Below are 25,793 nucleotides of genomic sequence, written 5' to 3'. Positions count from 1 at the left end.
CTCCACCTCAGATCCACTGATGTTAATGAGCTGTAGAGCAGGGGGCGCCCGGCGGAAATCCAGCATCAGCTCCTTTGTTTTAGAGGTGTTCAGCTGGAGCTTGTTGCGCTGGCACCACTCCACAAAGTCCTTCATCAGGCCCCTGTACTCCCCCTCCTCACCCTCCCTAATACACGCCACAATTGCAGTGTCATCAGAAAACTTCTGCATGTGGCATGTATCTGAGTTGTACTGAAAGTCAGAGGTGTAAAGAGTGAATAGGAGGGGCAACAACACTGTGCCTTGAGGTGCTCCAATACTGCAGGTCAGTGTTGAGGACCTACAGCCCCCCACTCGGACAAACTGTGATCTGTTAGTCAGATAATCCAAAATCCAGGTCACGAGGTGGGGGTCCACAGCCATGATGTTCAGTTTCTCCTGGAGAAGGCTGGGATGGATGGTATTAAAAGCACTGGAGAAGTCGAAGAATAGCATCCTCACCATGCAGCCCCCAACATCCAGGTATGTGAGGGCACGGTGTAGGAGGTAGAGGACGGCATCCTCCACTCCCACCTTCTCCTGATATGCGAACTAGAGGGGGTCCCGTCCTCCCAGCACTTGAGGGTGTACAATCCACAGGACCAGTCGCTCCAGTGTCTTCATAACGTGCAACGTGAGTGCGACCGGCCTGTAGTCGCTCAGCTCCCGCGGGCGATTCTTCTTGGGAACTGGAACGATGCAGGAGGTTTTCCACACAGAAGGAACTCTCCCCTGCTGCAGGCTCAGGTTGTAGACCTGCTGTAGAGGTTCCCCCAACTCAGCAGCACAGGTCCTCAAAAGCCTCGGGCAGACCTGGTCCGGACCCGGGGCCTTCCTTGGATGGAGACGTCGCAACTCAGTTGTCACCTGGTCCGCAGTGATGAAGGTTGAAGTTGAGGTGGGAGTGGTGTTCGAGAGCGAGAGTGAGAGAGAGGGACATAGAGGAGAAGCAGGATGGTGATGATCAGGGAAATTGTGTGGCAAATCTTCTACAATTTGATTTTTGGAGTTGACATAACGAAGAGCAGACAGCAATTGTCATATTCTTCATCATCCCTGCCAAAATGGTCATGCTTTCTGTTGCAATTTTAAGAAACAAACAGGATTGTAAAATTATTCCACCTTAGAGGAAGGGCAGAAGGTTAATTTAGACAGTAATGAACTGCAGTGACTGGCAGGGTTAAAGTCTGCAGATGGAGCTCACCTTCCCTCCTGCTTTACAGCTGCATGATCATAAAGTGATACTGATAAAATAGTAGTATTATTCAAAATGATCCCTCTGTTAATGTCCAAGTACATTAGATAAAGAAATTATGGGAACAACAGCGCTGTTATCACGTGGCTCTGATAAAATAAAATGCTGTATCACTTCACAGTTTAATGAAAAAAATCACTAAAGTAAAACTTTTTTTGCAATGCAATGAAACAGGGAAATACAAAGAACACATTTGACTTGCAGCTTCATTCCTTCCCCAGTTTTCACATTTCTATCTTCCACTAATTTTTGATTATGACACCAGTTCTTATATGTTATCTTTGTGTTGCTGCACACTGAGACCTGAAGCATAGTCTGCATTTTAGTTGTTTTTCTAAAGGTAAATATGTTAGGTAAACAGAGAATGATCATATTTATCCCCAGCATATTCAGAGAACTACGCATTTTCACAGTTAGTAAAATAAAATAACATAAAATACATAAAAACTGACTAAATACAGGTGCTGCCCATTACCTGCTGATACCATCTCTACAGTGAAGCATGGTGGTGGCATCATCATGGGGGTGAGTGGTCAGAACTAAAACAAAAATGGATGCTGTCAAAGTTTTTTTTAAAAAGTGTGAAAATCTGGCAGCAAATGTTTGTAAAATTTTATTTTTTCTGGTAACCCCTTTCTGTCCATATTTAGTGCAATTATATTTCCTCTCACACATCATGGTTCAAGGAAGATAATTCACTCGTTTTTCAGAAAAAAATGCAATTTTTTTGAATGTCCGTAGGAAATACCAACATATAAAATACAATAGTTTTACATGACATTGATCATTCAAAAGTTTTATTTTACCTTTTGATTTATTTTTCCTTTTTACTGAGTGATGTTGATAAATTAACACACCTCTTCTGTTCAGGGTGGGTTTGCATATATGTGAAAAGAACAATTTTCATTTTTTTTTTTATTTTGATTGCACTTATTCAGCCAAACAGAAGATATTTCATACCGAAAAAATGCTTTCAACATTTTTTATTTTGGGATTTTTTCACTTTAAAATGGTTCAATTTGACCAGCAACATAAAAGGGGGGTTAATATCTTGAAACTGGACAACAAGTAACGTTCTATAAATCTTAAAACAAGAAATTTATTAAAAAGATTAAATTATCTACAAGCTACTCCATCTTTAAATATCCAGCCGAATCTAGAATATTTGACTTCAAATTGAGCTCAGTGTCAGAATTTATGTCTTGGAATATGACGTGAAATCTCAAAATATACAAGCTGCTTTTTTCTTATTCTTCAAATTCAACAGCAGAATGATTTAAAGTGAGAAAAGAAAGACTAGAATAGAGTTTCCAACTTTCTAGAATCTCCTTTCTTGCATGATAGGGAGTAGTTTCACCAGGTGATGTGGGTGTTTACACTGTTAATGTGTCACCTGTTGCAGTGGATGGGAGGGGAGATGGAGCCCAATAAAAGCTTCCCTCTCACCTTCACCTGAAGTGACTCGGTGTGGGGCTCCAGTGCAGACGGACATCATGGCGAAGGGTTTCTACATCAATAAAGTTGCTGGGATAGTGTGCGTTGTGGCGGCCGTGGGTGCCGTGGCCACTATCATAGCTCTGTCTGTTGTTTACTCGCAGGAACAGGCAAAAAATAATGACAGTAACCTGCAAGGTACTAACCAACCCCCGACGACGGCCCCAACAACAGCTGAACCGCCCGGCCCGACGACGGCCCCATCCAATGAAGTTTGGAACAAGTATCGGCTTCCCACTAACCTGGTGCCAATCTACTATAACGTCACCCTGTGGCCACGACTGACTCCAGATGCAACCGGACAATACATCTTTACTGGTAAGGCTTTCTATGGGTGAATCCTCTGGAGACCATAAGTATTCAAGGTTTTAAATCCTTCCTCCTTTGGCACTTTTCCCTCCTCCTTTACTTTTTTCTCTTCTATTAAAGCCTTATTGTAGCTTACATAGTTTATTTTGCTTTTATATTGTACTTTTATCATTTTGGTACTTTTCAGGAGCTTCATTTGCACAATTTCTGGCACGAGACGTTTTAACACCATAACTACAAGGAGAGAAATATCAAAAATGTCTTTTGTGCAGTATGACGCCCCCCCCCCAAAAAAGTTCAATTATTGTAATTATTTATTTTATAAAAATGAGAAAAAACTTTATTGAGCATGTACAACATTTTTCCAACAGGTTTTACTAATACTGGGGAAAAATGGTGATTTTTTTTATTTTACTTTGATCATTATTTTACTACCTCAGAATCATGACTTTTCTATTCTAGTCTTATTTTAGCTCACTTTTTTTTAATTTGGTACTTACATTCTATTGCTTTTCCATTACGCGCTGCATTTCATGTCATGTAATCTGCAAGGCCTGGCACGAGAATGTCCCTCAGAGTTAGTAAAGTCCTATCTTATTTTAGCTGTTTGCATTTTAATTTGTTTCCACACTTGTCTTCTCTGTGGAAACACCGCCTGCAGTTCACTGGAAAACTCTCTGATTTTTCTCACGTGACGGTTAGCCACTGATGAGTCTTTGACGGCTTCTCAGGCAGTTTTTTATATGAAATATGCAGAACAAAGAAAGTTGAAAATGAGTCTGTCTGTTCTTACATTTTCCGGCTGATAAATGATGTCATTTTGATGATTTTAAAGTTTAATGTCATTTTTTTAAAGATAACTTCCACATCCATTAGATGGTTTTGGAGTCAGAGGGTTTTGTTAAAGTTTCTAACTGCAGTGTGCATTATTTCATGTTGTTCCAGGTGAGTCCCTTGTGGAATTTCTCTGTGTTGAGGAAACCGATGTGATTCTCATCCACTCCAACAAGCTGAACTACAGCACACTTAGGGATAGCCACTCAGTGAGGCTCACTGCAGTCAGCGGTCGCAACACAGCCCCCAGCATCGTGTCCATGTGGCTGAAGCTTGAGACTCAGTACCTGGTCGTGCAGCTGGACGGTAAACTGACGAAGGGCAACTACTACTCCTTCAAAACCGTCTTTCATGGGGAGCTGGCTGATGACCTGGGAGGCTTCTACAGGAGCGAGTACATTGAGAACGGAGTAAAGAAGTATGTGTTATTTGTCATATGAAACAACTGAAAAGTACCTGCAGAGCTATCAGAAATATTCCAGATTAGCAGCTAGAAATGCCCAGCCTAGGGGTTACTTGAACGCAACATGAAATGCCATCCTTCACAGGTCTCAAGCAGCCACACAAAAAACTTCTTCCACTGAGAGAATGATCATTTATTTACATGAAATGTGATGTGATAAACAAAGGATGAGGTTGAAAAAACAAAGCAGTGGTCATGTATAACTTAAGTTCAGAGTGAGCCGAAAGCCAGCATAACAAACAAAAGCCACACTCTCCTTGGGAGTCGGCCTTACCTACCAAAATAAAAGTGGCTTAAATAAACACAAAGTCTTACCTCCCTTTTGACTTAAACAAGAGAAAACACATTAAATCAAAAGTGGCAGCTCACTCCTACCTGACATTTACCACACTACTGACTGTGTCTATACAAAGAACACTGTGCTTAACCCTTAAAAAACCGGGACCGAGTATACTCTGTTCACGCTTACTCGTACACACAGCCAAAACCGAACATTCTCAGCTCAACACGTGTGACTTGTTTATGATTGCTAATCAACATAAAATATGCACACACCCGTATGTTTGGTAAGATATAAACATTGGCCCCAAATTTGCTTATTTCAAACGATAAAGCCGAATGAGCCGTTATAACGAAGCCGCAATTACGAAGCTCTTATTAGGGCCGCGTACTGGCTGAAATTCAATATGGCGAATGGATACGACAATGCGACTTCGCAAGACTTGATCGATATTTTTATGGATTAGGTGGTTTTAGTGTATGTTTTAGTATATGTGCTTCTCCAGAAACATGGCCTTGTAAGGGTTAAGCTGTGTGTGCTAATTGGGACGTATTGGAGGATGGCCTGCCTATCTGACCTTCTTCCTAACTTCTGGTGATGTCATCTTATCATCTCACCTTAAATACTACTTTCTTCAGTAACTTAACCAATCCTGTCATTGGTACAGCACAGCCCTATTTGAGTATTAGACACATAGACAGGAAGAACTACACACATATACTACTGCAGTCGTAACAAGTCTGAAAAAACTCGATTACTTTACCTTCAACACACGTCTGCTCTTTCAAACTAGCTGGATAGAAATCAAACTACCTTTGTTTTTCATGTGCACGGCTGGCTCTGAGTTTCTGGAAACACTTAAGCGAGTCAGTTCAGGAGCCTTTTAAGGAAGCTAAGCTAGCTGTTTTACTTTCAGTCTTTATGCTAAGCTAGACTAAAGAAACCCTGGGCTTACTTCTGTTAGTCATTTTGATATAAATTCTGTCATGTGGTTCCTGGTTTTTGGTAAAAATGTCATTTTTGAAGCTTCATTTCTTTGTTTCCTGTCAGGGTTATTGCGACCACTCAGATGCAGCCGACGGATGCCAGGAAGACTTTCCCCTGCTTTGACGAGCCGGCGATGAAGGCTTTCTTCGACATCACTTTGATCCACGATCGGGAGACTATAGCCCTGTCCAACGGCAAGGAAATAGGTGAGTTTGGCGGGGTTATTTTTGAGTTTCAGGTAAAATTAGTGGACCAAGTTAACGCTACAACTTTATATTTTTAAACATACGTAGGTGCTAAAATTCAAGGTTGAACTATAAAATACATGTTATTCTAAGAATTTTATTTTCTCGTCTACAGGAACAACAGAGGCTACCATGGATGGTGAAAATGTGCTGGTGACAAAATTTGAGAGAACTGAGAGAATGTCCACCTACCTGCTGGCGTTTATCGTCAGCGACTTCGGTTTCATCCAGGACAACAGCAGCGATGTTTTGGTAATTAATCAAAGATTTCAACTGTTTTTAACAAGTGTAAGTGTTTAAGTGCGTCCCAACGCAAGCAAACCAGCTTTGACTCATAACAAATGCAGACATCTGCCAGCAAGTCAGGTTGAAAGGGAATGCAGCAATATTTTCCAAATGTGATGAAGTGGAACATTTATGAGCTGTGTCAGAGAAAACAGGAGATTGGGGTGGATGGAGGGCGTACAAAGTGTTGTGACTGTGGTTCACATCCAGACTCCAGGCAATAAGAAGGTTCAGGACAGATGGTTGTTTTGATTAAGTGTGAACAAACTGTGGATTTTTTCCGTATAAAAGCAGACCACCATGTTTCCAAACGTGTACCCAAGAACTGCCACCAAATAAAAACAGGAAACAGTTTCATAAAGCTGCAGCCACTACAGGTAGAGAATTTTGGGCAAGATCAGATGTTCTGGTCAAAACATGTTGGCAAGACAAGTTGTTTGTTTCACAAATTTCATACAGAACACAAAAGTAGTCGTATATTTCTTGTTTGAAAGTCAATAGAGCTCAGTTGAAACACTGGAAGGTGATCGGAGATGCAAAATTAATGCAAAGACACCAAACAACCACAACAAGACACAAAATGAATACAAAGAAAGACAGAATCACCACACAGAAACAGATAAGAAATACAAAGAGACACAAAACAACCACGACAAAGCCCCTTAAATTACCACAAAATGACTGCGGACTGATGCAAAATGCCGAATCAGAAACATAAAATAACAGCAAAGAGAAAAAAAATGACTACAAAGAGACACAAAATGACTACTAAAACACAAAAAATGACCACAAACAGATGCAAAAGGACTACAGACCGACACAAAACAACTACAAAGAGACTCAAAATGAATACACACAAACCTGCTGGGGACACAGAATGGCCAAAAAAACACAGAGAACAACACAATACAAAAAAAAAGAACCAGTACTTGACATAATCCAGGAAAAGAAAAGGGAAAACAGTGTAAAAACATTCAAATTCAGAGTCAAAGAAGAGAAAAATCCAACATTCAAATTTGTATCACATTTCACATTGCAAATCACCTAATATTTAACCAGTCTAAATAATCTTGTGTTATGCAGTAATGTATGTAAGTAGTAAGGAAACCCAGCGTAAGGAGACGTTTAAGGCTGCATTCATCGTTGTTTCCATGGATACAGTGAATAAAAAAGGCTGCAACAACAACAAAAACAGAAAGGCTGTGAAAATGCTAGTTGTTAAGTAAAAACTTCATGTCCTTTTTGTGTTTGTAATTTCTTATATGATTGGAAAGAAGAATAAGTATAATCCAAAATAAGTAATGCCTAAAGCTACAGTTGATATTGAATGTGAATGTTTAATCGTGTGTTTTGTGTGGGTTTGCAGATCCGCATCTTTGCTCGGAAGCCTGCTATCGCTGCTGGCCAAGGAGCCTATGCTCTCAACAAAACTGGACCCATTCTGAAATTTTTTGAGCAGTATTACGATGTCGGCTACCCTCTGCCCAAGTCTGGTAAGTCAGGCCCAGTGACTGTATTTATTTTCTCTTTGAATCTTGAATCTCTTCTTGAATCTCTTGAATCTGATGTTAAATGACTGCAGATGACTGCAAAAACACAAACTTAAGCTGACTCTAAATGACTACAAACAGATGCAAAATGATGACAACAAGATACAAAATGACTACTAAAACACAAAATTACTACAAACAAATGCAAAATGACTACACAGAGGCACACAGACAACAAAGTCACTCAAATTCAGTACTAAAATTCAAAAAATGACCGCAAAGAGAAACACAGTGACTTCAAAGAGGTACAAAATGACTTCTAAAACACAAAATATAACATAGTAATATTTTTTTGTTCGACCTCGACCATATTTACTTTTATAGAGCGAGACATTGGCTGCAACCCCCAATTAAACCGGCCTTTGGCCTTTTTTTAAGCCATGTAACTCGCCGATCATCCATTCTGTTCTTATCCTTTATCATCTGACAGTTACGGAGAGACTTTTATCTGTTGACTTATGACCTGTTTTGACAAGGTCACGTACCGTATTAATTATTGACAGATAAACCTTGATAACTTTGTTGTGACATGATCTTTCTATCTTTATGCCGGTCAGATATCTATGAACCTCTGTTTGAGTTTAACAGTTTTATGCAACTTAACTTCTGTTTCTCTACGTGTCTGGTGTTCTTTTTGCTCTACATTCATCTTTAGTTACTCAATTTAGTTGTCAGTTCTTCTGAAGCTGCACAGCAAATTTGGAAGTGTTAATTCAACTCCTACAGAGTTAATCTCAACACTTCTAAAGTGTTTATATTGGTCCACTCTAGATCGAGTTAAAACAACACTTTTGAAAGTGTTCAACAGTTTACACTGTGACAGAGTTGGAACAACACTCTCAGTAGTTGAAATTTAACATATATCAGTGTTGAATTTACACTACACTAGTGTGTAGTGTTAAAAGTTAACACTATTAGTGTAGTTTTTAACACCGAATAAGGTTTAAACTATATTAACTCTATGGAGAGTGTTATAAAATTCTAATCTAAATAGAAATCTTTTATCATTCAGTTTAAAAGTACTACTGGGAATCAAATAATAACCCCCAATTTTACTCCCAAAATAATACATTTCACTTGAAATTACAAAGAAAACACAAGTTGCAGTTTGAATCAGCCTGTATTTCAAATAAGCACACCACATAAAAACAGCACTGCTTTGCAATACAACACAGGTCACAAAATATGACAATGTGGCACAATGTATATTTTTTCACACATCTCATTAGAAAACTGTTTGTCATAGGGTCTGTGATAAATCAGTTCCTTAACTGGGAAAACAGAAAATGAATCTGCTCTCTCATCAACACAGTATGCATTGAAATGATCATCAAAATAAAGAGTGTCCACTCTGCAAGTCAAAAGGAAAGCTTGCCCATCATGGACAATGATGTTGGTGATCTTTCTGAAAATAGGAATTTCCATTTTTGTTCCAGTACAAATAAACATACCAATCTGATATTCTGTTCCATAGTTCTTCACCCAATTCGTGGTTGACACTTCACAATATAAATTAACATCAAAAACAGAACTTAAAACCTCACCTCCCTCGAGGCGATCAATGATTTCGTTTTTCACTGGACCAAACTCAAATCTCTGAAAATTAAAATTCTCCCAGTGGTAAGCTAACTGTCTCTGGTGTTGTTTCACCAATGATTTTGTGATATTTTTGAAATTTTTCACTGATCTTTTAAAAAAATTGTGTTTGGCCTCAAACCTCATGCACCATACATGAAGGAGTGGACCTATTTTTCGAATACAACGTGGATAATGTAGCATGAAATGATGCTTTGGAATCAATCTTCTTTGTGAAAACAAACACTTAAATAGCTCATGGTGGTCCTTAATCAAGTGCTTTAAATAGTATGTCATACCGTTAGTTACAATGGGTGAAAAAACTATATTCACAATCTGAATCAAGAGGAGGAGCAGATTCCAGTAACAGTTATTTCTTTCCAATACATCACCAAAAATAAGAGGAGTATTTCTTACAAGACACCATGACTGAACTGCATTTAATCCAAGATCCTTGCTAGCCTCATCCATTTTCAACCCACTTGGTCTATTTTTTCTCTCAATATAACCATAGTTGAAAGTTTGGATCCTCTGTGACAATGATTCCAAAGACAGATACTTCTGGTTTACAAGGTACTGAAAGACAAGTTTGAGTTCGTACTGTACTACACCTTCAAGTAAATCGTGCATTATGTCAACTGCATAGTTGTCAGAGGTGTGGAAAAAATGCAATGTATTGAGCAAGCATGTCTTTTTGACACCAAATGTGGAACTCAACATAGGATTTTCATGTAGAGCTGCACAGTGTTCTGCATGGATTTCCTTTGTACGAAAAATCATGCCAGGGTCATCTTCAGTAAAGACAGACTGCGACTCATCCTTACTTGTCAAACAAAATCTACAGAAATATGTAGCACTGAAGGACTCAACAAAACCGAACAGTCCATGTAAACCTAGGTTGTCACCCGTTACTTGTATAACAGAACCAAGCAATGGTGAGTCTGAGAAAGGCACCTCAATTCCTTGTGTTTCAAGTATTTTAAGATCGTCAACAACAGGCTTCAGGATGTCATCAAACCCATAAGTCTTCAGATCTTGTGAGTGGAAGAGTGCCACAACATGTATATTCATCAACACAGAATTATATTTTGGGGGCAGGTTCCTCAATATAAAGTAAATACAACCGAGTTTGTGAATACCTTTCTTTGAACCCAAGGGATTTGCTGTCTCAAACTCGTCAAAATAAAGTTGAATCTGTAGAGCATGCTTTTTCTGGGAAAACAAAACGTTACTCTTGAAGTATGAACCATCACATATGTCTTTATAAATGCCTTCTTCGTGATGTTTGGCTTGGAAGAAACTTTCACATAATTCAGTGTTCTTGAACATTGACTTAAGAGTTCCCAGGATGGGTGTATACACAAATTTATCTGTTACGGGGACCTGACAATAAACACCAGTTGTTTGATCTCTGCGAACATCAAATCGCACCCCAAGAACATATTCAACAGGTTCAACAATTTCCCATTTGTCCTTAAAGAACTTCTGACGTTTTACTCTTGTGTTCAAGGATGAGAAAGGATTTCCTAGTTGATCAAAGCACTTTTCCACCTTCTTTTCCAAATCCGTACCTTGAATTTCTGAAGAACAGCTGAGAACTGCCTCTCTTGCTTGTCTATTAATGTCATTTACAAGGTCCTCCATGGATCCCACCATTGCTTGGACTGTGCTCTCAGCAACACCAGATGCTTGCAACTGTGCTACAACAGAAGCACACATGTTTAACACATGATCATTGTCAACAGAGAGCTGGGTAGTTGTTGGAGAGGCTTTGTTGACTGTCTGTGAAGTTGAGGGCTCATCAACTTCATTCTGAGTGTCCACATTGTCAGCAGTATTAGTCACAGCAACATCTCTGTGGCAATGAACAAGATGCTTCTTGAAACCTGAATAAGTGCAAAACAAAGAAGAACATCCCGGCTGTCCACATTTTAAGCGTAATGTCTTTCCAGGATATAGACCATGGTGAAGTCTTAAATGCTGACAAAGCAGTGCAGAACTTTTGTGGCATGCCTTACAGACATAACAAAGAAAAATGTTTGCATCCATGGATATTTATCCCCTCAAGCGTCATGAAAAAATCTTGCCCTTAGTTCCTTGACTCTGGGAGTTTCCTTGGCCTTTCCAATGTCAATGTTAAAAACTGTGGTTTGGATGAACGTATAGAAGTTGTAGAGGGATTCATGGTAACTGACACTGAAGATGAAGTGTGCTTTGAAGAGCTCATCGAAAGCTGCAAGGGATGTCTGTGCCTTGCAAGGGATGGCCTTGTGATCAATGATGACATAGTATCTTTGGATGCTGCTCTTCTTTTCACCAACACCAAGGAGGAAGGGCTGGCCTGGCTCCACACCAGCAAGGAAGGTTTCAACACTGGCTCCCATCTTGAACAAAACATAAAGAATTATGAGAAAATATGCCCTTGTTACATTCAAATGTCTACCTAAGCCAATATAAAAAGTGCTTCAACCCAAGAAGTAGGATCATCAGAATAATTGCAACACTACTATTTGCATACCTGCAAATATCTCACAACATGGTCAACAGCCTGGCATGGGCTGATTTTAGCACTCTTCTTGTGGCCTTTGGGGGTGGGAGGAAGCAGGTGAACCAACAGAAGAATGCTGGACAGATCACTGTCCCAGCCTAGGGGAAAAACAGGAGAAATATTAGACTCATTCACATTATAAATAATTGAGACATTTCAAAGGGAAGAATGAGCCAAGCTAACCAGACCCACCTGAGTCTTGCTGCAATGACATGAGGTCTTCAATGTGCTCATTAGAAGTCAGTTTTTTGCAGTCTGCCAGGATTCTAGGCTTGAAAAAGGTAGGCCATTTTGCCAAAAATCTGCCCGACACTTCCTCTCCAAACATCATGGTGAAGTCTTGTTCAATCTACAGAATAACACACACTGTATACTCATACACCTTAAGCATATACTTTGAGTATAATTCACTTACAAAAGAAGTTGTCTTTCTTACCAAGCCAGTGATGTCGAGAAATCGTGGGAAGATGTCAAAGACTGTCGAAGAGCACTGCTGATCTTGAACCAGTGTTTGACGGTACTGAAATGTGGCCCTCATTCGCTCTTTGATGGCTGATTCATCAGTTGAATGTTTCAAAAAGGATATTGCTTCATGACAGTGCTCACCAAGCAGCTGCTTATCAGTGCAGAGAACATCCCTCTTTCTCTTTGGACTATCTTGATAGGTTGTGCTTGTGGAGCATCTCTGGGGCTGAGCTGCAGTGTTGCGCTGAACAGTCTTTATCCTCCAAGCCAAGTAGCCAGATCCACTCTCTGGGTCATAGAAGTGTTCCTGTAACATTAAAACAATAGATTATTACATAAAGTCCAAACATATTACCAGTCCATAAATTGACATACAAGCTTTTAATTTATAAACTTACATATCCCTTGTCCGAATATGGATCTCTGAGGCTGGGAAATAGAGAGATGATGCCTAGAGCACATGTAGTTCGAACAGAGATGGGTGGGCTCCTCCTGAAAGATAAACATGGCATTACTACAGCAATTCAGTGTTTAAAAGATACAAATTTTGCTTTTTCTTGCTTCAGTTAGTAGCAGTCCCTCAAATTTAGTTTTTGTATAATGTTTTAGCCTTAAAACGATGCTTTACTGATATGCAATGCCTTACAATGAGTATGCTTGTTTTAAAATAATTTCTATATTAAATAAAGAACATTATGAACATGAAACTTACCCATGAATTTCAACCATGTTGGCCACAAGAAGGTTTACCAACTTTCTCCTTGTGCTATCTGTCAATGTTTTCATTTTGTCATATTCATCCAAAATAAACTGTCCACCTGGTTTAGCCTTCAGAGCATTTCTCACCATCTAAAAGATAAAGAATAATAAAGTTAGAATCATCCATCACCATCAGTTTAACACAACATCTTTGTGTCTGTCTGATATCTGATAACTAATAGAATTTGTTACAAAAGCGACACACCTCTTTTGCTGATTCCCGTTCAGCATGGGTTCTCCTCCCTCCGTTTGTATGAACAATCACTGTTGCATCTGATGAATCAGAGGATACTAGCGAGGAGACTCCTGACACTGACCCAGATGAGTTGTCTGACATGGGTGACTCCAGCGAAGTATATGAAAGATCATGCTGAAGTGCAACTGTAAACAATTTTTTACAAAATGTAAACACAAAATGAAAAAAAAATCATGTGTTCTCCACAATATTCATTATACTCCTTCCCTAACAAGATTGAGTCTCACCTGTTGACTTTTCCAATGTCACCCTAACAGTGAGGTTCCCTGCCTGCAAGAGCTCCTCAAACACATCTGCATCAACTTCTGTCCCTGATTCATCTGTCAAATGCAGCTCAGTCTCAAGTGGAAGATCTAGCTTTTGAATAACTGATAAAAAATATTAGATTTAGAGCAATAGAAAAAATATAATAAGAACATTACCTGGCATTTTCTATGCTTGTTTTTGGCAGGACATGGCTATCATAAACAAAATATTTAAATACCACATAAATTCAATAGGTGTTATAACATGTAGCCACAAACGTTGTGGGCTGTATGAAAAGTGATGCCAACCTTTTTGAAGAAATGTGTTGAAGTCATCATAGCCATCTTCAGTCTCAGCCACTTTGACATACTTCTGTGTTTCACCAAATCGCACCTTAACCAACATGATGCACTAAGAAGAAAACAGGACAAAAGACATCCACACTGTGCCATCATTTACACTATGATCACCATGGATGTGTAGAGGCAGGAACATTTTGCCTAGCTTTACTAGACTCTGAGTATTCGTTTTAAGTTTTAGCATTACTTGCTACCTGGACGATAGGAACCACCAGCACAGTGACGTGCTACTGAAGCTTGGCCTGCTTGCTAGAATGACGGCTAGCTAGTTATTCTGCTAAAAACACCCACACTTATCCGTAAACAGTGATACACTATCAACTATGCTCCGTTAGCTTAGCGAAATAATGTCACCCTAAGACATAAACGTGGCAGCGACGTTAAGATACACAGCTACGTAAGTGGAACTCACCAGCATGCGTGGCTCCGGTAACATTAGCTTGAAGAGTTAGCGTTTTTTAATCTTAAAATGTTTTAATCGAAGCAAGGCTTGGCATGGCTGGTGTGGTGGCCCGGTGTGTGGAGAGGTGTTCCACCGGTGGAGGAATACAGCAGGAAGTCTGCAGCTGTCTCGGGCAAGCAGCAGCAGCTCAACCGAACCCCCACCCCCGGTCCATGTAATGCAGGGGTGTCAAGATCCGTTCCTGGAGGGCCACTATCCTGCATGTTTTAGATGTTTCCCTCTTCCAACACACCTGATTCAAATGATCAGCTTATCATCAAGCTCAGCAGAAGTCTGATAACGAGCCTGATCATTTGAATCAGCTGTGTTGGAAGAGGGAAACATCTAAAACATGCAGGATAGTGGCCCTCCAGGAACGGATCTTGACACCCCTGATGGAATGCCAACAACCATTCGACAAGACTAGCTAACTGCACTCCTCACCAACTTGACACGGATTTGATTGTCGAAATGACAAGTGGCCCTCAGATTTTTTTTCTGGGAAATATTTGGTTAACCCGCCATGCGCGTGCTACATCACTTTAGCAAACTCTGACCCCTTACAAAATGTGCAGCTGTGCAAATGTAACATGTTATACAAATGTGTATTCCTGTAGGTTACACATATGTTTGTATATTTATCGACACGTGTGCAAAAGCGACAAATAGCATACAACAATCATGCTAACTTACCTTGTCGCAATGTTAGCTGCAGACAGGCTTCGGCGACACCTATTGTCGTCACAAATATAACACTATTGCATAGAAGTGTTATTAATTAAACATGCCGACATTCATTTACGCGCACAATATCCTCATTTGTACAAGTAGAAAGGAAAAAAAAAAGGGAAAAACAGTTGTGCTTCGCTGCAGCCGCTCTATCCGTCCCGCTCTTCAGGCAAACACGTCACAGATACGTTGGGATGCTGGGAGTTACTCTATTAAGTGTTGATTTTAAAATCAACACTTTACAGAGTTGTTTAAATTTAACTCTGTGTATGATCACCAACTCTTTTGAGGGACTAACTCTCGGGTAGTTGAATTAAACTCAGCAAGTGTTGAACTGACACTTTATTTTTAACTAACAACACCAACACTGGAATTTTAACACTTTTGAATTTGCTGTGTGGTAAAGAGACTCGGCAGGAACACTAACAGATCATTTTTTTGACATCAGATCAGATAGCTCTCCCGGACTTCAATGCTGGAGCCATGGAGAACTGGGGTCTGATCACCTACAGGGAGACGGCGCTGCTGTACGATGAGGAATACTCGTCCAACTCCAACAAGCAGACGATCGCCGCCATTATCGCCCATGAGCTGGCTCACATGGTGAGGAATGAAGCCAGCAGTGGAGGGAAACTTCTGTAACTCCTGCAAGGAATCACACTCCTTAAATAAATTCAAATTGAGGCTCGAGTTCTACAAAATAAGTTAAAACAAGTCTGGAAATCAAGTTCAAATTGAGTCTCAAAATCAGTATGAATCTAGTTTCCTGTCCATGGATGACAAGTTAGTTTGAGCCTCTGGTTCTACAATTCATGTTCAAGTCCTGGAAAGTAGTTCAGTTTAAGTTTTATGTTCTAGAAAACAACTTCATTGTACTCTTAAGTCCTAGGGAACAAGTTCAAATCAAGTTTTAATTCTTTGAAAATATGATCAAAATGAAGCTCAGTTCCTCAAAAACAAATTAAAATCAAGTTGCAAGTCCTAAAAATACAAGTTTAAATGGAATTTGAACTCTGGAAAGTAATTCAATTCAGATTTCAAGTCCCACAAAACAAATTCAAATTGAGTCTCAAGTCAAAGCATGTTTCAAATTGATTCTCACATCCTAAAACCACCAAAAAACTGTGAGATTACCATCTCAAATTTCAAACCTTTGAGACCAAGTCCTGTTAATGCATAAAAACTAAATATCCAACATGGTACACCTTAAGACTTAAATGTCTTCAAGTCTCACTTCTGAAAGCGTTGTAGTTTTTATGGTGTTGAGTCCACATTTTTCTTATCAAAGCTGCTCATATCATGTTTATCTCAGCATTGCATTCACATGTTTTCTCTGTGCTGTCCTTAGTGGTTTGGTAATCTTGTGACCATACGATGGTGGAATGACTTGTGGCTGAACGAAGGTTTTGCGTCCTACGTGGAGTACCTGGGAGCACATGAAGCTGAGCCCACTTGGAACGTGGTAAGGATTTACCCGCAGCCTCACGGCTTCTGTGATCGATGCAGAAGCTCAGTGGAGTTTTGAGCATCTCTTTGTCTCCCAACAGAAAGACCTCATTGTCCTCAATGATGTCTACCGAGTGTTCGCTGTCGACGCCTTGGCCTCTTCTCACCCTCTGACCTCTAAAGAAGAAGACATCCAGACACCAGCCCAGATCAATGAGCTGTTTGATGCCATCACATACAGCAAGGTAACCACACAGTCAGACCTGCATGGGTAGAAAATAGATTAGTACAGCTCCATCTGCTCTCAATAAAGATTAATTAATGAGGACAGAACCAGAGAGACACAAACTGACCATGTGGAGACACAAAATGACCACAAAGAGACACAAAAAGACTACAAAGAGACTCAAAATGACCAGAAAGAGAAATAATGAAAAGAATAAAAACACACAAATACCACAAAGTGACATAAAATGACCACAAAGAGACTCAAAATGACCAGGAAGAGGCACAAATCAACTGACAAAGGCAAAAACAACTACAGAAACACAAATGACCATCAAGAAACATGAAATAACACCAAAGAGACACAAAACGACCATAAAGAGACACAAAATAACCACAAAGATACACAAGCAAACACAAAACAACTTCAGAGATGCAAATTGACCAGAGGGACAAAAATACCACAGAGAGAGAAAATGGCCATAAAGAGACACGACCACTGAGAGACATAAACCATCTGAAACAGACAATAACAACTACAGAGACACAAAATAACCACAAAACACCTATCTTTATGAAAACAATTAATGCTTAATTTTCAACATTTTACCGTAGTATGTTTTAAATATGTGCCACAATTGAGTCAGAAACACATTTTACGAAAACCCGAGTACTTCCTTCTGTTTGATGTTTTTCCTCCCATTAAACTCTTAGTAGTTTGGTTAAGAAAAATGTTTTTAACATGTTACAATGTGCTTTCTTGCCCACAGGGAGCTTCTGTCCTCAGGATGTTGTCGGATTTCCTAACCGAAGACATCTTTAAAAAGGGGCTCCAGGTAAAGACGCCAGTATTCACAGTAAAGACTCCTCAATAGCAGATCTTTGTTGTAGTTTGGGTTGTCGGCCAATTAAACCTTTGACATACAGTATTCATTGCTCCCTACATGAAACAACGAACCATTAGCTATGAATTAAAGTGAACCTCGTGTTGAATCAGTGTTTGTTGAGTGCTGTTATAAAAGTTTGTTCCTCTTTAAAGCCACAGAAACATCAAAATCAGACTACTTTCATACTGAAGTGTATAAACGGAGCAAACTGGTGAATTAAGAACTGGAAAAATGACCCAGATTTTGAACACTTGAGATCAAAACACACGTCACAGTTGGAGGATATTGCGACCAGCTGCATTAAACTTGTCGAGTTTCATTCAAAGTTTTGCCTCTGAAGTAATCTTACTGTTTTCTGTCCATCCTGCAGACCTACCTGAAGACGTTTGCTTTTGAAAACACCGTCTACACAGACCTCTGGACACATCTGCAGATAGTACGTTCTCCTCTGCAGACTATGCAAAAGAACATTTACTGCTCTTCTCATTTCTTAGATCTTCTCCTTGCAAATGATTTGATCGTCTTAAATCACTAGAAGACCAGTTGAAATTCTTTGAGTTTTTTTTGTCAAAATGAAAAATCTGAATATTTTTTCTCTACAATTTTCCTAGATAATATACATTTCAAGTATTGCCAATCAGCTGTAGTACCTGATTGTTCCAGCAGGTGAAACCTTTTACTGTTTAACACTGTAGCTACCAGAGGAGATGGGCAGTTCCTAGCTTGTAAAGGGGCACCATGACAAAGACTGATGTGAGGCTTACTGACTTCAGGTCAGCAAACAAGGGTTCAATTAACCAGGAATAAGTTAGGATAGTGTTTCTTAAAACCAAAACTGATCCATTCTGACTGATTTTGCCGCATTTACATCGTTTTCTTGTTTCTTGCATCCACAGGCCGTAAACCTCACCGGTACTTCCCTACCCAAGTCAGTCAATGACATCATGAACACCTGGGTGCTGCAGATGGGCTTCCCTGTGGTCACCATCAACACCGCTACTGGAAACGTTTCCCAGAAGCACTTCCTGCTGGATCCAGAATCTGAAGTCACCACTCCTTCCCCCTACAAGTAATTATGCTGCATTATCTCATCCATCATCCTTTCCTCCCACTGTTTGCTGTTGTTCTCTTTATTACTATCGGTTCTATTATCACCTATTACTCTTCTATTAGTTTACAATCCTTTTAACTTCAATGACATCCACAGCTACAGGCTCATTTTCCAGTTCATTAGAAGCAGAATAAACAACAAACTGTATTTTTCTGCTGCAGCTATGAGTGGATCGTTCCAATGCAGTGGATGAAGACCGGAGCTGTGCAGAATCTGACGTGGCTGGAGACGAAATCAGGTGAATAATACAGACATAACAAGGGTCACAAGTAGAGATAAATCAGTATCAAATGTAAGTCTCAATAGTGTTAAAAACATACAGAGTTATGTGTGGTAACTCAATAACAGAGGCCTCGTTTTTTCAGGTAATCTTGTGAAAACTCACTGCTGTTTAGCTGCAAATGACAGAATATTTTTGTAAAAAAATTTGGTGCTAATTATAAAACACACTGTTCTTCATATTTGAGTTTAAAGTAAAAACTAGTGACTTATTAAAGAATTTTTAATTTGGTATCACTCTCCATCAGAGTTTTCTTTAAAGATGAACAGAAACTCTGAAACACAAACATGAGTTCACTTTAAGAGAAATGACCCCTGAAATATTTAAAACAATCAGATGCCTCAAGAGCAGAAAGCCCGTATCAATACATAGAATATCCAACAATACATTCTCCTCACTACATTATTATGTCTTCAGATGGGTTTGCATTTTAGAAAATATGGTGTTAAAACCCTTAAATGAGGTTTAGATTCCAACATATCTATGACGGATCTGTTAGTTCAGTTGAGACAATCAAACCCAAAGACTAATAATAATAATAAACTGAAGTCTCTGTCTTATGTTTTCGTGTAGCACAGCAATAATTATGTTTTTTTTCTGTAGCTTCAATCCCGGCGATGACGGTAACGGGGAATGAGTGGGTGCTGGCCAACATCGACGTGGTGGGATACTACAGGGTCAACTACGACCAGGCCAACTGGGACAAACTCCTCAATGTTCTGAACACCGACCATGAGGTAGGATCCAGTCGCCGTTCACACGGTGACGTTACTCTGATTACTGACGGACTTCTTGATCTGAACTGCTGCTTTTGTTATTAAAGCTCATTCCAGTGATCAACAGAGCCCAGCTGGTGGACGACGCCTTCAACCTGGCCAGGTAAGTCCTACACGTTTAGCATCACACAAACAGAGGATGGTGGTCATGATGAGGAGATGTAGACAAACTGATGACTTAAGTAGAACCAAAAGACTGTACTGAAGATGGACAAAATTTCTAAAAACTACGAAAATAAACAGTCAAAATCTGTCTGCAAGGATGTCAGAAAACATATATTACCATTCAAAAGTTTAGGGTCACTTAGAAATGTCCTTATTTTTGAAAGAAAATCTTTTTTTTTTTAATGAAGATCACATTAAATTAATCAGAAACACAGTACAGACATTGTTAATGTGGTAAATGACTATTTTAGCAGGAAATGACTGATTTTTAATGGAAAATCTCCATAGGGGTACAGAGGAACATTTCCAGCAACCATCACTCCTGTGTTCTAATGCTACATTGTGTTAGCTAATGGTGTTGAAACACCATCAATGATTAGAAAACCCTTGTACAGTTATGTTAGCACATGAAAAAAATAAGTTTTCATGGAAAACATGAAATTGTCTGGGTGACCCCGAACTTTGGAATGGTAGTATACATTACAAACTGGACCAAGAAAAAAGTAAAATTTGTGAAAATAACAACATATATCTGTAAAATCATGATATTTTTAGTTGATTTAAATGCAGTAAAATGTAATTTTTTAGTCAGATGTTGTAAAAGAGCAAATTTCCATTTGTAAAAAAGCAGATTTTTGATGTGGACATTATTTAGAGTTTTCTTTTTTACATTCAACGTGTAAAATAGTTGTTTACGTGACTTTACAAGATATCTGTGATTCATCAAAATCTTTAAAATGTGTATAACAGCTTTTTAATTTTTTAAAAAGCTGTTATACATTTTTTAATTGTTGATATACATGTACATATTTTCTTTTTGCAAAGAATAGCAAATGTTTTTTTCTTGATAATTTCAATACAGTAAAAATAGTGTCATTTTACCGTCAAGAAAATGACCTTTTTTCACAACGAACATATAAATCAATGTTTTTGTTTTTGTGATTTTATTATTTAATGCCTGTATTACTGTCAAGAAAACTTTCATTTTGTGTAGATTTCTTGCAAATTATGAACTATGAGCTCATAAAAACTCTCAATCTGTGGTGGAAAATGTAATTATGTTCATATATATTCCATTATATTTTGAACTGAAGCCTGAATTTATTGATTTCTTTAGTTAGTTGAGACATTTTCATCATAAACCGATGCAAAAAAAAATCACAAATTGATGTATAAAAATTCACCAGAATGCAGGAAGTGATGTGTTTGATGCTCAGATTGCATTAGCATAACTCAGAGACGTGATAAACACATTCATGACACTAAAATAAACTCAGCTTTATGACTTTCAAACAGTAGACCAGTTTATTCATCAATACTTGGGTGCAGGTCAGATACATTGATGAATTATATTACTATGAGTTACAACAAATGTGATAAAAAATTTAATTTAAGAAATAAATAATAGACTGAATAAATGTTTGTGGGGTTTATTTTTGGTTTCTCATCACAAAGATGTTAAATTACAATTAAGAAGTGATACATTTAATCTGGTGAACCTGCAGAAATAATAAATGATGCTGATGATGTGGACATTAAGGATGTCAGATTGAATTTCACAACTATGTACTCTAAAGAGCAAAGATCATCCAGACAGTGGAGGCCCTAAAAACCACCACGTACCTGAGCAAAGAGAGAGCCTACATGCCGTGGGCGTCGGCCATCAACAACCTGGACTACTTCTACCTGATGTTCGACCGCAGTGAGGTCTACGAGCCCATGCAGGTGAGATTCTTCTTCTTATAGAACAATAAAAACATGAATAAATTGTCGTTGGGATCCTGATTTTTAGGGTTTGTCTGGATTCTTGAATCTGTCTTTTCGCTTTTTACAGGATTATCTGAGGAAACAGGTGACCCCTCTCTTCAACTACTACGAAAACCTGACAGGGAACTGGGCTGATGTTCCTGCAGGACACATGGACCAGTAAGTAAAGATGAATATGTATGTACGGCCATGTTAGACCAGTCTAGACTGTGCTGATGCAGGTTAGACAGTTTCCACTTGTGGTTTTCTCATCCTATGCTACACCTAAAGCTTCCTGTCTTCTCGATGCTAATCTAAAAAAATTGAAAGATCCTCCATAATGAATTGTTTTGTATTGGTGGAAGCACAGGTAACAGTTCAAGTGTAGGTTCACGAAAAGCAACAAAACCAGTTTTGTGTTGGTAGAACTGCCCTGAAGTGAAAAAACATGGAAATAGTGGTTCAGAATTTGTGGTTTGTTGTGAGGAGTAAAAGAATTTCTCTGTGGTTGCTGCTTTTACGGTTGACATACACTGTTAATGGGTTGATTATGATGATACTTTCTTTGTTTTCTCGTATTCACACTCCTCCTTCTTCCTCAGGTATAACCAGGTGAACGCCATTAGCCTGGCCTGTAGGACCGGCCTGCAGGAGTGTCAGGAGTTGACCTCATCTTGGTTCAGAGACTGGATGAACACTGGTGTCAACAAGTGAGTCGACAGTTTAGCATCACTGCAGTCTTTGATCAAGTCCAAGTCAAGACTGTAGTCTTTATAGGGCTTGTACAAGCCAAGTCTTTAAGTCCAAGTCAAATCTCAAATCTTTCGATATGACTGGTCCAAGAGAAATCTCAATTCAAGTCTTTAGAGGGCTAATAAAAATCAAAATCGCAAGTCAGGTCCAAAGTTGTCAGTGAGGGAGTCTTTCTCCTGTCTTTTGTGGACTATTGCAGGTCAAGTCCAAGCTAGGTCTCCATCACCTCTCAAGCCCAAGTCAAATAATCCACGTCAACCAAGTTTTTGAAACAGTTCCTCCAATTCAGGTTTCAACTCCTTAAAGTGCTCGTCCAAGTCACCAAATTGTCTCCTGAGATTTTTGCTCTCAAGTCTTAAGTCCTCATTTTCATGACTTGACTCCACATCTCAAGTGCACAGCTTTGCCAAACTGTACATAAAGAAACCCTCTGTCATCTGCCGGACTATATGAATGTTTTCTTCCTTCAGGATCCACCCCAACCTCCGCTCCACCGTGTACTGTAACGCCATCGCAGCAGGGGGCGCCGCTGAGTGGCAGTTTGCCTGGGATCAATTTCAAAAAGCCAGCATTGCCACTGAAGCTGATAAACTACGCTCTGCACTGGCCTGCACCAAAGAAGCCTGGCTGCTGAACAGGTCAGTCCACACACAACCTTATTAATATTTATCACATCACAGTGTCTAACTTACAGCTACTGACCAACACGTCTGCTTGTACCTGTGCAGGTATCTGGAATACACCCTGAACCCAGATCTGATCCGGAAGCAGGATGCCACCTCCACCATCATCTACATCGCCAACAATGTGGTTGGTCAGTCTCTGGCGTGGGACTTTGTCAGGGCTCGATGGGAATACATCTTCAACCAGTGAGTATGACAAAGATCTCTGGTCTATGATGCAGGTTATCGCAGTGTGAAAAGTGCAGATTTATCACGTGTTAGGTAACGCAGAACATCTCTTTTTCTTTTTTTTTCCTTTTTGTCTCCGTTTATTCTCATTGTTTAACTCCACGGAAGGGGTGTCAACACTTTATGAGATTAATGCATATTTTAGTCTTGCAGCCAAATATTTTATTATTCAGTGCATGCGTGTGACCATAACCAGCCCTCCCTGAAAGCTAAGCTGACACTCTTTATTACAATTCCCTGTTAAGAGCCAGGGAGGGCAGTGCTACACCTCAGTGGTGACGTGAAGGGAAACAAAGGGTGGACAGGACGAAACAGGACGGACAGGGACAGGGACTAGCAAGCGGTGCTATTACATCTGAAGAATATCAGGTGCTGTGTTATTCCTGACTATTAATTACCATCAATAAGACAAACAAACACACATACACAAAAAAAAACAGAAAACCAAACAAACAAAAAAATAAATGAATATATAACCAGACAGTACTGAACACCATAGTTGTGGGTGTCATGTCAGTATAGAGTGGAATAGGCCAGAAGAAGATACTAGAGAAAAGAAGAGTGGGATTAGTGTGAGATTAGACTCTGGAGAGAGTCTCAGCACTTTCTGGCGGGTCCCATTACTGCTCAACAGCGGAACTCGACAGGAGCTGGTGGGACCTGAACAAACATGCACATGCAAGTGTGAAAGACCGCAAAGCCCAGAACAGCCATCACAGCAATGCAGGGCCAAGCCGGCAGGGTGCCCCCCCACCACCCACCCCCCAGGCCACAGGAGCCACGGGGTGGCACCCACAGAGAGCAACCGGGGCCACCGTGTACCACACGGACCCCGAAGACAAGAGGGAGCAGCTACCGACACCCCCAGCACACCAGAACCGTCCCAGGCAGCCCGGGGCAAGAGGACCCACCCGCCAGCCAAGCCCCAACCCAGCCCGCCCCAGCCTCCACCAGAACCCCCCACCCGCACACTCCCCACCCACACCTCACCCCCAAGGGGGCCGACGGCCCCACGCAGCCAGGAAGCCAGACACAGGGGCAGAGCGCCCCACCGAAGGGATGGGCAACCAGCCCATCACCGGGCAGGCCACCACCGGAAGCCAGCCAGAGGGAACCGGAGCCGGGTCCCAATGCGAGTCCAGAGGGAAAAAATTGACAGAGCGGTGGGGCCTGGTGGGGCCCAGCGACGCTAACGGGGAGGCACCCCGCATACCCCCCCGCACCAGCCCCCGGGCGAGCACAGCACACCCAAGGCCCCCACATCCCGCGACGCGAACCGACCCCCCCACCAGGACAGAGCCACCACACACCACCAGCCCGCGCCACAGCCACAGCACCCACCAGGACAGCCAATTCAGACCCTACAGCCCACCAAGAGCCACCGCACCAGCCAGGACCCGTCGGGCACACAGGAGAACCCCCACAGGCCACGACCCCCCGGCCCCGGGGACCCCCAGCCACAGCGACACGAATGATGGTACACCCTGCTGCCCCATAGCTGTAAGGGGGCCAGATCCCACCAGCGAGGCCATAACTGTGAAACCCACCCATTACTCCCCGATTAACACGTTTCCCAATCCCTGACGGGAAACATTATCCCAGCACCGTGATAGTGTAACCCTGAGTGTCATGCAGCACATCTCAAACTGAAAGCAGATAAGCACTTCAACAGCTTTCATCAGCGACAGCTTTTATTGACCCGGTGTGCTCAGAGTAACCCTCAGTTGACCTTTAGTCCTCATAAACCGTAAACACCTGATCAGATCAGAACATGGTTTGATGTTTGAGCGATTGTTTTGTGATTTTGACAATTAAAAACAGTTATTATATTAAAGCTTGAGATTAACACTAGGTAGGGGGTGTTGGTAGAGAAGTCAGGAAAGACTTATGGCAGGATGGGATGTCATACACCAACTGGGCTACAAGGGATTTTTTTTGTGTGTGTTGGAAACTCTGAAGTCTTTAGAGGGCTAGTAAAAGTTTCAAGTCCAAGTAAACTCTCAAGTTAGTAGAAGTTAGTCCAAATCATATCTCAGTCTTTAGAGGGCTCGCGCAAGTCAAGTCTAAAATTTAAGTTAGGTCTTAAATTTTTAGGGTGAACTCGCTCAAGTCAAACCCTGTCAAGTCTTAAGTCTTTAGAGACTGATGTACTATTAGTACTACCTGGGGACCTCTGGTAATTTGTGAATTACCCCAGAACGTCTGCGTTTCTCACGGTGCATTCGCATGGGATAAGCGAAGTCAGTATTTTACGTGAATTTTCTGACATTAAAGCCTGAATATGATGTCAAATCTGTGCAGGTCGCAACATCCGCTGTCATGTCCATCATAGACATGATGTCCATGTGCAAAGTGGCCGGCCGTTACTCGCAAATAAAATACAGACACCGGTTG

At 40.5% G+C, this 25,793-nt stretch overlaps 2 protein-coding genes across 6 annotated transcripts in view; one reads left to right on the top strand and one right to left on the bottom strand.

Moving 5' to 3' along the window:
- The window catches only part of LOC110971526 (aminopeptidase N-like), a 138,255-nt gene that overhangs the window by 109,531 nt on the left and 2,931 nt on the right, over positions 1 to 25,793 (top strand). Inside the window, exons 12-19 of the mRNA XM_051952657.1 lie at positions 18,930 to 19,006; positions 19,652 to 19,785; positions 19,872 to 19,927; positions 21,567 to 21,714; positions 21,824 to 21,915; positions 22,338 to 22,445; positions 22,959 to 23,126; positions 23,217 to 23,357. Coding sequence (XP_051808617.1) covers positions 18,930 to 19,006; positions 19,652 to 19,785; positions 19,872 to 19,927; positions 21,567 to 21,714; positions 21,824 to 21,915; positions 22,338 to 22,445; positions 22,959 to 23,126; positions 23,217 to 23,357 — 924 coding nt within the window. The remainder of the gene's footprint in view (positions 1 to 18,929; positions 19,007 to 19,651; positions 19,786 to 19,871; positions 19,928 to 21,566; positions 21,715 to 21,823; positions 21,916 to 22,337; positions 22,446 to 22,958; positions 23,127 to 23,216; positions 23,358 to 25,793) is intronic.
- On the bottom strand, positions 8,822 to 14,449 carry LOC127535254 (uncharacterized). 5 transcript variants are annotated; one of them, XM_051952660.1, is made up of 10 exons: positions 14,341 to 14,449; positions 13,878 to 13,980; positions 13,551 to 13,691; positions 13,273 to 13,448; positions 13,021 to 13,157; positions 12,707 to 12,800; positions 12,280 to 12,615; positions 12,036 to 12,192; positions 11,814 to 11,941; positions 8,822 to 11,679 (listed from the first exon to the last, which is right to left on the bottom strand). In XM_051952660.1, exon 10 carries the CDS (start codon positions 11,342 to 11,344, stop codon positions 8,897 to 8,899), a length of 2,448 nt encoding a protein of 815 aa, XP_051808620.1. In that variant the 5' UTR covers positions 11,345 to 11,679; positions 11,814 to 11,941; positions 12,036 to 12,192; positions 12,280 to 12,615; positions 12,707 to 12,800; positions 13,021 to 13,157; positions 13,273 to 13,448; positions 13,551 to 13,691; positions 13,878 to 13,980; positions 14,341 to 14,449; the 3' UTR covers positions 8,822 to 8,896. The 5 variants fall into 3 exon arrangements, with proteins under 5 accessions (XP_051808620.1, XP_051808622.1, XP_051808619.1 ...); XM_051952659.1 differs by lacking the exon at positions 13,551 to 13,691; XM_051952661.1 differs by lacking the exon at positions 14,341 to 14,449 and having other exon boundaries at positions 13,878 to 14,311.

This window comes from Acanthochromis polyacanthus, chromosome 8 (genome assembly GCF_021347895.1).
Source record: "Acanthochromis polyacanthus isolate Apoly-LR-REF ecotype Palm Island chromosome 8, KAUST_Apoly_ChrSc, whole genome shotgun sequence".
Taxonomy (NCBI): domain Eukaryota; kingdom Metazoa; phylum Chordata; class Actinopteri; family Pomacentridae; genus Acanthochromis; species Acanthochromis polyacanthus.
This window is presented reverse-complemented; position numbering and strand designations above follow the sequence as displayed.

Coding starts and splice junctions, on each gene's coding strand:
- LOC127535254 (XM_051952660.1), bottom strand. CDS start 11,344: ATGGATGCAAACATTTTTCTTTGTTATGTCTGTAAGGCATGCCACAAA.